At 45.6% G+C, this 12,184-nt stretch overlaps 1 protein-coding gene across 1 annotated transcript in view; it reads right to left on the bottom strand.

Moving 5' to 3' along the window:
* Positions 1-12,184, bottom strand: part of DDR1 (discoidin domain receptor tyrosine kinase 1) — a 74,696-nt gene that overhangs the window by 18,688 nt on the left and 43,824 nt on the right. Inside the window, exons 5-11 of the mRNA XM_070933444.1 lie at positions 11,915-12,062; positions 10,625-10,727; positions 8,887-9,073; positions 8,048-8,294; positions 3,506-3,658; positions 3,230-3,387; positions 89-287 (exon numbers count right to left, since the gene is read on the bottom strand). Coding sequence (XP_070789545.1) covers positions 89-287; positions 3,230-3,387; positions 3,506-3,658; positions 8,048-8,294; positions 8,887-9,073; positions 10,625-10,727; positions 11,915-12,062 — 1,195 coding nt within the window. The remainder of the gene's footprint in view (positions 1-88; positions 288-3,229; positions 3,388-3,505; positions 3,659-8,047; positions 8,295-8,886; positions 9,074-10,624; positions 10,728-11,914; positions 12,063-12,184) is intronic.

Below are 12,184 nucleotides of genomic sequence, written 5' to 3'. Positions count from 1 at the left end.
TCCCGGCTGTGGGCCGAATTTGCCTGCAATAACTGCAACTTTAAACAAAAGAATTATACATAAAAGAATTCCACCAACAGCCTCTCACCAGAATTCTCGGCACTGTGAGGAAGATCTGGGAGTTTCATGCGTGCTCTGTTGGGTTCCTGGTATTCTGTTTCCCCCGAAAGGATCCGCTCGTATCGGTTGGAGTGCCTGTTGGAGCTCATTGTGTTGTTGATGACAATCGTGTCGTTCGGTGCAGAGAGGTGGACAGTGAGGTCATCGTCAGAGATGCGGCGTTGAGCCTACACAGCATGGTTGTTGAGAAACAGTGAAGATTATTAAGGTCCAGATGTAAGTTTTCATCCCCCACCTTTGAAAAACACTTCTTCTTCCAAATACCAAAGGCGCTTTTCCAAAAGGCAAGCGAACTCTCTTGATTTTTTTTTACTTGAAAAATTTTGCTTCTCATTCAAGCTGCTCAGTTCTGAAGAAGAACTGAAGAAGAAGCTTCTCAGATGAGAAGTGAAACATTTTCAAGGAAGAGAAAACGAGAAAATCCACTTGCCGCTTAGAAAAACCCCTTTGGGATAACTTGTCGGAGAATTCATGACTGGCAGAGACATGGTAACAAGGTCAGCCAATGAATAGGCATAGCAAACTAAGCCAGCCAATGAGGACTGTTTGGAAACTGAAACTGGAAGGAGCCTGGGCGTGGCTCTGTAGCTCTCCGTCTGTGCAAAAAAGGAACGAAACTAGTCTGCTCTCTGAATTGAAACTGAAACTCATCTCTGCTGTTCTCTCCTCTGCCTGTTGTTTTTTGCCTGTAACTCTCTACCGCGTTGGAAGAATCTGCTGTTGGTATTGTATGTGTTATTATGTATATAAAGAGAAGTTAACGAATCCTGCTGAATCAGTTATCTGTGTGTGCTTTCTGGATGTGATTTCTGCAATCAACTCTGATACAACTATAACCTGGACGATTGAAAATTTTTTATAGACACTTATTCTACCAAAGCTGTTGTTGGAAAGAAGGGAAGCCCCCATATTTAGCACTTTCTTCATTCTCGTTGCACCTTAGATGGTTGTTCCGACCCTACTTGGATCGGGAGGCTCTCCTCACAGTCACTCATGCCCTTGTCACCTCACGGTTAGATTATTGCAACGCACTCTACATGGGGCTACCCTTGAAAAGTATTCAGAGACTACAGTTGGTCCAGAACGCAGCCGCGCGAGCTGTCGTGGGTGCACCTAGGTACACCCACATTACACCAATTCTCCACGAGCTGCACTGGCTCCCTATTGGTCTCCGGTCACAATTCAAGGTGTTGGTTATTACCTTTAAAGCCCTACATGGCTCAGGGCCAGGTTATCTTCGAGACCGCCTTCTGCCGCATAGCTCCCAGCGACCGGTAAGATCCCACAGAGTTGGTCTCCTCCAGGTCCCGTCATCTAAACAATGTCAGCTGGCGGGCCCGCGGGGGAGGGCCTTCTCTGTGGCTGCTCCAGCTCTCTGGAACCAGTTACCTCCTGAGGTCCGGACCATCCCCACCCTATTGGCCTTCCAAAAAGCAGTGAAGACCAGGCTTTGCGGCAGGCCTGGGGCCGTTGATCTCGCTCTTGTGATCTGGCGAGATCCGGCCATGAATGGTGTGAATGAGTTTTTAATGTTTTTAATGTTTTTAATTTTTCAATGTCTTTTTATAATGATTTTTTAAAATGTATTGTGAGCCGCCCTGAGTCTTCGGAGAGGGGCGGCATATAAATTTAATTAATTAAATTTAATTAATTAAATTAATTCCAGCCTCTCTGGTGGCTTCCTAGGACACCTCAGAAGCTTCTGCTGAAGGCTCTTGAGGTCGAGACCAAGGATACATCACCCTACCAGACATTATTTTAATTAAATGTTATTTTACCTTGCGTCCAAAATCTAAAAATGTTGCCCAGTAATATCCAGGATATTGGGTAGTAGTAGTCAATATGAGCATGGAGTATTACAGCATCACAACACAAAAACCCCACCCCTTTTCTATACTTCACAATATTGTACACACAGGAGTGGAGCTTACAGCATGATGCTGCGACTTTAATTTCATTATTCTGATGAAAGCTGCAAGACCTGAGGGTAGCAGTGATGGAACACAGGTGCTTCTTCGAGAGGCAACTGAACTTCCTTGTTTTTCTTTGAAGACGTTTCGCTTCTCATCCAAGAAGCATCTTCAGCTCTGACTGGATGGAAGGATCCGCCATCCAGTCAGAGCTGAAGAAGCTTCTTGGATGAGAGGCCACGATGTAAAAAAAGATGTTGAGATTCTAGAAAGAGTGCAGAGAAGAGCAACAAAGATGATTAGGGGACTGGAGGCTAAAACATATGAAGAACGGTTGCAGGAACTGGGTATGTCTAGTTTAATGAAAAGAAGGACTAAGGGAGACATGATAGCAGTGTTCCAATATCTCAGGGGATGCCACAAAGAAGAGGGAACCAAGCTATTCTCCAAAGCACCTGAAGGCAGGACAAGAAGCAATGGATGGAAATTAATCAAGGAGAAGCAACCTAGAACTAAGGAGAAATTTTATGACAGAACAACGAATAAGTGGAACAACTTGCCTCCAGAAGTTGTGAATGCTCCAACATTGGAAATTTTTAAGAAGAGGTTGGATAACCATTTGTCTGAAGTGGTGTAGGGTTTCCTGCCTGGGCAGGGGGTTGGACTAGAAGACCTCCAAGGTCCCTTCCAACTCTGTTATTCTATTCTAATGGCGAAACGTCTTCAAAGAAAAACAAGAAAAGTCCAGTTGCCTCTTGAAAAAAGCACCTTTGGGACAACCATGACTTAGATGATTGAGAATCCCCATAGACACTGATGGAGCAGAAGACAAATTAGAAAGCTGCTTTGTGCTATTCAGACTCTTATCGTTGTAGCTCTGTAATGTTTCTCTTGATTTACTATGGATGTTTATTGTTTGTTTCTGGGTTTTTTTAGCAGGTGATGCCAGAATCCTTCCCCTGAAGGACTCCTGAGAGAGACTGGAACCTAATCTGATTTCTTTCAAATAAAAAGTTCTACTACATAGTTACTATCTTTTCTTGTGCCATGTTAGAAGACCAGGTGGATTTCTCTATAAATAAATTCCCTCTCATATTGTAAAGTAACAGATGAGAACTCCAGCAGACCTCGGCTGAGAAAAAAAATTCTTAATTCCTTTCAAACAGAGGCACAATTTTCCTCGAGTCAGCCTGTCTTACCTTTCCTAAAATCTTTTGCCAATACTGACGCCAGAGAATGAGAAATATGACAACCAGGAGAAGGAGGATGATGACCACCAAGCAGCCAATCAAAATGGAGGTGTTGCTGTTGTCGTCCTTCGCAATTGGCTGGCCAGATTTCGCTTCGCCCTCGAGATCTTACCAGGAAAGAAGCATAGAAAAAGAAGTTTAGGAACACGTGACTATGTTTTTCTGGCAACTGGTGGTAGTGGAAGAAAATTTAGAGATGTGCTCTCTGATTTGCAAGCTACCCACCTGCCTGGGTGAGGTTCGAGGTGCCGTCGGCTCTGTCATTGAGCGAGGAACCAAGAGCCGGAGAGATGGGAACGTTGCGGCCTGAAGGGTGAGGTGGGGCCACCACTGCCGGATACTGACTTGAAACAACAAGAGAAGGGTCATCCACAACATCTGGATGGGAAGAAAATAGAAAGGGGAATGGGAACAAGGGAAGAGAAAAGAAGGTATCCATCAACTGAGGTGCAAAACCCAGAAAGAAGACACCGTATACAACAAAAGCAGGAAGGCCTTGGACAAAATGGCTGGACTTTTATCTATTTATGGAATGTTATAGGTATATCTTGATGCCACAATGGCCCTGGAAAATTTAGCAGTAGTTTCAGTGTGGGGAAATCAGTGGGGAAATCCAAATTTTTTTACTACCGGTTCTGTGGGCATGGCTTGGGGGGGCATGGTATGGCTTGGTGGGTGTGGCTTGGTGGGCGTGGCAGAAGAATATTACAAAATTTCCATTCCCTCCCCACTCCTGGGAGAAGGATATTGCAAAATCTCCATTCCCACCTCACTCTGGGGCCAGCCAGAGGTGGTATTCGCCAGTTCTCTGAACTGCTCAAAATTTCCGCTACAGGTTCTCCAAAACCTGTCAGAACCTGCTGGATTTCACCCCTGGGGGAATTGGTGTTAAGCAGATCCAGATGATATGCAGGGAGAGCGTTTAACCTTTCCTCTCCCGTTTTGCAGTTTTTGCTCTGCAAACTCCTTCCTGCTTCTTCCACCCACTGTGAAATTAGGTATGGCACATCAAGGCAACAAGAAGGGCAGATTTAGAACAGATCAGAGAAAGCAATTGTTCTTGCAGCACTTCATCAAAACATGGAATTCGCTGCCGTAAAGTGTAAGTATGCCCACCAGCTTGGACAGCTTTCCAAGGTGGACTGGAGATCTTCACAGAGGACCATCAATGGCTGTGTAGCCAGTAGATATGGGTCAGGAACAATTTGGCCAGCTTGTGGACTGAGAGGAAACCCAGGAACGCGATGAAGTGGGCCTGCTTGGAAAAGAGACCTATTACTGTCCATATCACCGTGTTCCCGTGGCTCTCTGGGAGTTCCACAATGAAATCCATGGCAATTTCCTCCCAGGGCTGAATGGGATCGGCAACGCTGCCATGACATCAAGCAAGCCGGTCACTTCAGCTTCCTGAAGATGCTCCACTTGGCCAATAGGCAGTTCTACTGGCCACAGATGAAGAAGGATATTGAGGCCTACCCAGGGGTGAAATCTACTTACCTTCCCTACCAGTTCGGAAGTGCACGCGCCGTGCATCACATGCACGCAAGGATCCTCTGCACATGCGCAAACCCTTCTGTGCAGAGGATAAAAAACAGGTTACTTCCTGTTTAAAACCAGGAAGTAACAACAACTGGGTGGGTGGGCAGAGCTTCGCACTGCCACTGCTACCGGTTCTCTGAACCACCCGCTGCCGCTACCGGTTCAGCTGAACTGGGCCAAACCAGTAGTATTTCACCCCTGGGCCTACATCAAAAGCTGCCTGACCTGTGGCTGGGGAAACCTCCAGGTCTGCTACTGCCTGTTGCCAATCCTGTTCGGCAACAGGCTGCTGTTAATAAAATGTTTTCTACTGTATTTTTGGAATTGTAAGTCATCCAGAGTCATTCACTGAGATGGGCGGCTATAGAAATTGATTGATCTTGAAGAACAAAAGCCTCCTGGGTTGAGGGAATGAAGATCAGAGAAAGAAAAGTGTCTCCATTTCCTATCTGCAAGCACCCCAGAAGCATCTGTGGGCCCATTCGTTGGAACAAAGTCCTGCATTGAACCAGCAGGGCTGGTCTTAAGTTTTTGCAAGAGGAAGGCTGGGTTACTGGGGAAAGTTTGGTGATTAAGCAACCTCCCTGCAACCTGCCACTCTCCCATCCCAATGACTGCCCACCCTGCTGTTCCTTGGCCTGGAAAACACAGCAGATGGGCTTTCCCAGATCTGTAACAGATGTCCAGAACTTACAGAGGGAGAACAGATTGGAGGGGGGGGGAGGACATTTCTAATAGTATTTCTCAGGAGGTAAATTGGGGGAAAGTCCATGTCATCTCCTAACCAGGCTCCCAGCCCTCCCCCGACACCAGCTGCAAAGCGGAGGTAGTTGAGAATAAATGCTGAAGAATCTGGCTGCTGGTCACAGCTGCAGAGGGTTGATTTTGTTCCCTTCCTTCAGGCACGGAAGGAATGCCCTGCTCTCTTGGCATTGTCTTTTCTCCTTTTCTTCCAGGCAGGACAACAGCTGCAAAATGGCTGGAACAAATGCAAAACTCTCCACGAAGCAATGGGGGTAGGGGGGTGGGGGAAGAGAGATTCTCCTCACTCAGAGGTTTCCTTCTTCCCCCTCCTATCAGTCCTTGAAAAAGGCAATGCTGATCTAAGTGGAGTCATCCAGAGGGATATTGTACTTTGAGTGCAATGACAATCAAACTTCAATCTTGCGAAGATTGTCGTCACCGCTACCAGCTCGGGAGAACCGGGCCGAACCGGTAGGAACCCACCACTGATACAAAACCTTTGCCAGACCAATTCTTGAATACAGCTCATCCGCCTGGAATCCAACTGTATATCAGACATTAACACACGATTGAATGGGTTCAAAGGTATTTCACAAGAAGAGTGCTCCACTCCTCTACTTCCAACAGAATCCCTTATGCCACCCGATTTGAAATTCTGGGCTTGGGCAATTTGGAACTGCGCCACCTGCAGTCCAATCTAAGCATAGTACACAAAATTATCTGCTACAACGTCTTATTTGACAATGACTTCTTCAGCTTCAACCACAATAATACACAGGCAAACAATCGATACAAACTTAAGGTACACCGCTCCAAACTCGATTGCAGAAAATATGACTTCAGCAACAGTGGTCAATGCCTGGAATGCACTACCTGATTCTGTGGTTTCATCCCCAAACCCCCAAAATGTCAACCTTAGACTGTCTACTGTTGACCTCACCCCATTCCTAAGAGGTCTGTAAGGAGCGTGCATAAGCGCACCAACGTGCCTACCATCCCTGTCCTACTGTCCCCATTTATTTGTATCCATTTCCTTTGTTTATGTTTATGTTTATACCTATACCTGCTATCTTGTACATGTTTGACAAATAAATAAATAGGTTTCTGGGACCAGACAAAAACACAGCCTTGAAGCTGAAAGGCAAAAATGAAGCTCCATTCTTCTGATCCAGCCTTGGGTCTAAAATTGTACAAGTAGTACAACTGACTTACGGCCACCATTGCGACCAGAATTTCTGTTGTTAAGCAAGGCAGTTGTTACGTGAGTGCACTCAATTTTAAAACCTTTTTGCTTTGGTCATTAGGCAAATCACTGTGATCATTGAGTGAATAAAGTGAATTTAAGTTGTTAAGCGAGTCTGACTTTTCCCATTTGCTTCTCAGAACCTGGTGGGAAAAGTCGCAAATGGTGATCACATGATCCAGAGACCTCACAACTGTCATAAATACTTTAGTTGCTGAGCCACCCACATTTTGATGATGTGACACTGCAATGATTATAAGCCTGAGGATCAGTGGTAAGTCATTTTTTCCAGTGCTGTTGTAACTTCAAACAGTCACTAAACAAATGGTCATAACTTGAGGTCTATCTGTATGTTCTCCAGAGCTTTCAAAAGTCTCAGATACAGATTTTTCTTTCCCAAGAGGAACACTTTCAAGAGGAAATCATGGAGTGTTGAACCTAGAACATTTGCGTGTAAACTCTAGTATTTAGTTGGAAGGGATCTTGGAGATCTTCTAGTCCAACCCCCTGCTTAGGCAGGAGACCCTACACCACTTCAGACAAATGGTTATCCAACATCTTATTAAAAACTTTCAGTGTTGGAGCATTTGCAACTTCTGGAGGCAAGTTGTTCCACTGATTAATACTTCTAACAATCAGGAAATTTCTCCTTAGTTCTAAGTTGCTTCTCTCCTTGATCAGTTTCCATCCATTGCTTTTTGCCCTGCCTTCAGGTCCTTTGGAGAATAGCTTGACTCCCTTTTCTTTGTGGCAGCCCCTTAGATATTGGAAGACTGCTATCATGTCACCCCTAATCCTACTTTTCATTAAACTAGCCATGCCCAGTTCCTGCAACCGTTCTTTATGTTTTAGCTGCCAGTCCCCTAATCATCTTTGTTGCTCTTCTCTGTACTCTTCCTTAGAGTCTCAACATCTTTTTTAAATTGTGGCAATCAAAACTGGATGCAGTATTCCAAGTGTGGCCTTACGAAGGCATTATAAAATGGTATTAACACTTCATGTGATTTTGATTCTATCCCTCTGTTTATGCGGCCTAGAACTGGGTTGGCTTTTTTGGCAGCTGCAGCACACTGCTGGCTCATATTTAAATGGCTGTCCACTAGGACTCCTAGCCAGTATTGTCAGTATGACTGACACTAAAGAGTAACAACTATTATGTGACATCTTTGAAGGCTTCATTCTACTTTCCACTTTTGGGTCATTGGCCTCAAGCAATCACCCAGGTCCCAGACCCAACTCACTTGAGAGAAAGGCGATTTCACTGAAGAGCATCCACTCGGCGGCAAAGTAAAAATGGCACTGGACGAACAAGCCGATTCGTCCCTCCAGGGGTATGGTGACAGAGCGGGCACTGGGGTTCCTGACATCCACCGAAAGCTGTAGGGAGACCGGGACAGGCTCCCAAGCTGTGGCAAGGCTGTGCTTGAAGAGGCAATCCACCTGCTCGAAAATCCTCACACCACGTGTGTGCATATTGCTGCAGTGAACCTGGAAATTGAGGTGAAGAAGAAAAAATGGGAATGGGAAGTGGAGAAGGGCAGGATCATAGAAAAGACAGACAACTCTGAAGCACACTCATTTCCCTTTCCCGTGTTAATAGTCTAGCACAGGGGTTGGCAACCTTAAACACTCAAAGAGCCACAAAGGTCCTAACCAAAAGCCCCCTGTTCAATTCTGGAGCCGACCAGAAGTCCGGTTCCTCCACCAATAGAGTCTACTCCTAGAGCGGCGTCCTTTTTCCTCTACCTGTCCTAACCGAAAGCCCTATTAATTGTGGAGCCGACCAGAAAACCTGCCTCTTGCCATAGAGTCTCCTCCTGGCGCGCCGTGCTTTCCCCCCTAACCAGAAGCTCCTCTCAAAATTGTGGCACCATCCGGTGACAGGGAGCTGCAGCAGAGGGATGAAAGAGCCACATCCGGCTCCGGAGATGAGGGTTGCCGACCCCTGTTCTAGCAGTATGAGACCAGTTGTAAACTGAGGACTATCAGTATTAGGAATCTGTCTTTTAATTGGCCAGGCCCATTAATCCTGCCAGGTTCTTCACACCCAATCGGGTCCTCTCCAGAAAAATGCTATTACCTTCATATATGTGAAGGATCTGAGTCGGTCAAACTCAAACTCCATCTTGATGAAACCGTCAGGAAAAGTTCTTTTGCTCCAGCCCACATAGTCGTATCCAGGCCAAACCCGGAACTCTTTGGTTTGGGTGAAGTCATCCAGTCCCACCACTCCATCTGTCAACTGGCCAAGACCCCCAAAGTGTAACCTGCATTAGAAAGGATCCCAAAGAAAAAGAGGGAAAACAGGATGAGGAAAAGGAAGTCTAGGATCCCTCAAAACTCTTACGTACAGCACTAGTTCCATTAATTTTATGCAGCTTCTGGGAAGAGTAGGTTTCTTTAAATTCTACAAATGAAATTCAGCTACACAATGAAGTAACCGAGCTAAGAATGTCCACGCTCTGCAATGTATAACAAGAGGGATCCAGAAGTGAACATTCTTGGACAGAGCTTCCCTCTTCTTCTGTAATCCACTCCCCCACAGAAATAAGATCTTCATTAATATTTAGGAACATGGGGTCCTTCAGGCTCTCTGAGCTTGGTTGTTTTCTTTTGGATGTTTCATTACCCAACTAGGTAACACCATCAGTGTTAGAATGGACTGAAGAGACTCCTTCCTAGCATTGTTGATGTTACCTAGTTGGATAATGAACTGTCTACAAGCAAACAATCAAGCTCAGAGTGCGCCAAAGACCCCACAATTCAACTCTGAGCTACCAATGTTCTCTTCTGTTGGTATTAGGAACATGCAGAAAATTTGGTTGTTTAGATAGGTATTTCAGATGCTGAAATATTAATGACGTAGGGTTGCCCACTGGAAGTTAGTAAGTCTACTATAATGAATTTGAACTGTGGATATTTATACCTATTTTTGGTTTATTCCTAAGTGAGTCGCTTAGATTGGCTTTGACCGAAACAGCATACAATCACTTACAAATAAATTTTAAAAATACATTTTCCTTTACACTTTGGGTATGAATCAGGGGTGAAATGCTACCGGTTCGCACCAGTTCGGGCGAACCGGTAGTGATAAAAGATACCGGTTCAGGCAAACCGGTAGTAAAAAAAAAGCTACCAGTTTGTCGGAATCGGTATTTCCGACTATCAGCTGTGCTGCGTGATTTAAATTCGCTAGAAAGCAGGAAATCCGGCTTTCTAACGAATCTAAATCGCGCGGCACAGCTGTTCCCCCCTCGCTGTTCTACTTACCTTCCCAAGCCTCCTTTTTCTGTGTGAAGCGCACATTTGGTGCACACTGCACATGCGCACGGCGTGCGTCTGGTGTGCACTACACATGCACACATGCATCTGGTGCACACTGCACATGTGCACACATGTAGCGTGCATTTGGTATACACTGCACTTGCGTGTGCAGCGTGCATCTGGCGCACCTTCTGCATGCACAAGTATGCAGCGTGCGTTTGGCATGGACTGTGCATGTATGTGCACAGCGTTCATTTGGCGCACACCACACATGTGTGGGCAGCGAGACGGTGGCAAACCAGGGAGGGTTTCACCACTGGTATGAATGCCAATCCAGATTTCCCCAGCCAAAGATTAAAACTCTCTGAACTCTTAGCTGCCTGAAGATCCAAAACCCTGGAAACCTGTAATTACATATCTCTGGAGAACACCAGAAGGGTTGAACTGACATGATCTTGCAAGCCAACAGAGAATGAAAATATTGAATAACAAACAGCTATTTCAACCCCAGTTGCTATGCTTGAAAGCCGCTCAGGAGCCTCTTACTCACTCACTTGCTGACACTGGACCCGTCGTAAGTGGAGTCATTCAGGTAGACCTTTTCCGGGACCAAAATCATCTCCTGACCTAAAGGGGCCGTATAGGATTGAAGGCCATCTGTGGAAGGACACCAGGCATTCAAAGGTAAGTTTCCAGCTTGTTATACCATTAGATGCAAGTCTTGGATGGGTTCCGTGGAGAGAGGTTTTTCCACGGATCAGAGGGGGTGTGGTTTTGCGTGCAGCCTACATCATGCAAGTGGGGCTTCGCTTGTTTGCGCAGACTGGTTTCTGGCATGCCACGGGCCAGGGCTGGTCTACAGACCAAGGGTTAGGGACCCCTGATATAATGTGTTTCATTTGAATATAACATATTTAGAGAGACTGGCTAGCGTGGTACATGATGTGAACCCAGCAAAGTGTATTTAAGAAGTCATGACCAAGCAGCAGTGCCTCAGACAGAAAGTCCATACAGAGAGTGGTAAGGACAACCAAGAAGATCATAGGAAGCTCACTTCCCGTTATTCATGATACTGCTTATAAGTACTATTTGCTTAAAGCTCAAATCATTATTAGAGACCCCACACACCCACTTTACGGTCTGTTTCTGTTGCTTCCCTCTGGGAGGAGGTTTCGAAGTATTTCTAGCAAGACTGCCAGACACTGTAACAGCTTTGTTCCCTATGCCATCCATCTGGCAAACTCGCAAAATTCGCTTTTCTCGCCATGTACATATATACATCCGATCTAGACTGTGTTGTTTCTCTGCGTCATATAATATATGTGGGTATATGAATAATTTTGTATTTATTTATTTTGTCATGTTTATATAGTGTAGATTGGAGGTGGTGACCCTTTGAAAGCTGTATGCAACAAAATTTCAGTTTAATGTATGCCGATTAGTGTACATTCAAAGTGTCAATAAAGTTATTATCCTATTCCAGAGGTGAGTTTCAGCAGGTTCTGACCAGTTCTGGGGAACCGGTAGTAGAAGTTTTGAGTAGTTCGGAGAACCGGTAGAACAAATTCTGACTGGCCCCGCCCCCATCTATTCTCTGCCTCCCAAGTCCCAGCTGATCGGGAGGAAATGGAGATTTTACAGTATCCTTCCCCTGCCACGCCCACCAAGCCACGCCCACCAAGCAATGCCACGCCCACCAAGCCACACCCACAGAACTGGTAGTAAAAAAAATTTGAAACCCACCAGTGTCCTATTCCCATTCCCATTCCATTCTATTCACCCAGCCTGAAAAAACTGCTAAAACACACTGTACTCTCAAACAATGCAAATACTGCTTTACTCACCTTTCCAGACACAGCCGTAGAGTTCCACTCGCAAGCAGACACTCATGACACGGTCTGAACGGGGGTAGAAGCGGATGTACCGGGCAATGATGGGAGGGCCCAGATCCTTCAACACCACATCTTCAGTGTTTTCGTTGCCTGAAATCACCTAAGAGAAAAGGAGGAGTGAAGAGCGAAATGAAAGAGAGGTTGAATAGGGTCTAGCAAGTCAACTTTGCTTGACCTATTGATTGGAGCAGTGGTTACAGGTAAGTCCTCCATTTACGACCA

This window comes from Pituophis catenifer, unplaced genomic scaffold (genome assembly GCF_029215685.1).
Source record: "Pituophis catenifer annectens isolate HBS135680 unplaced genomic scaffold, rPitCat1.0.hap2 SCAF_2, whole genome shotgun sequence".
NCBI classification, from domain to species: Eukaryota; Metazoa; Chordata; class Lepidosauria; order Squamata; family Colubridae; genus Pituophis; species Pituophis catenifer.
This window is presented reverse-complemented; position numbering and strand designations above follow the sequence as displayed.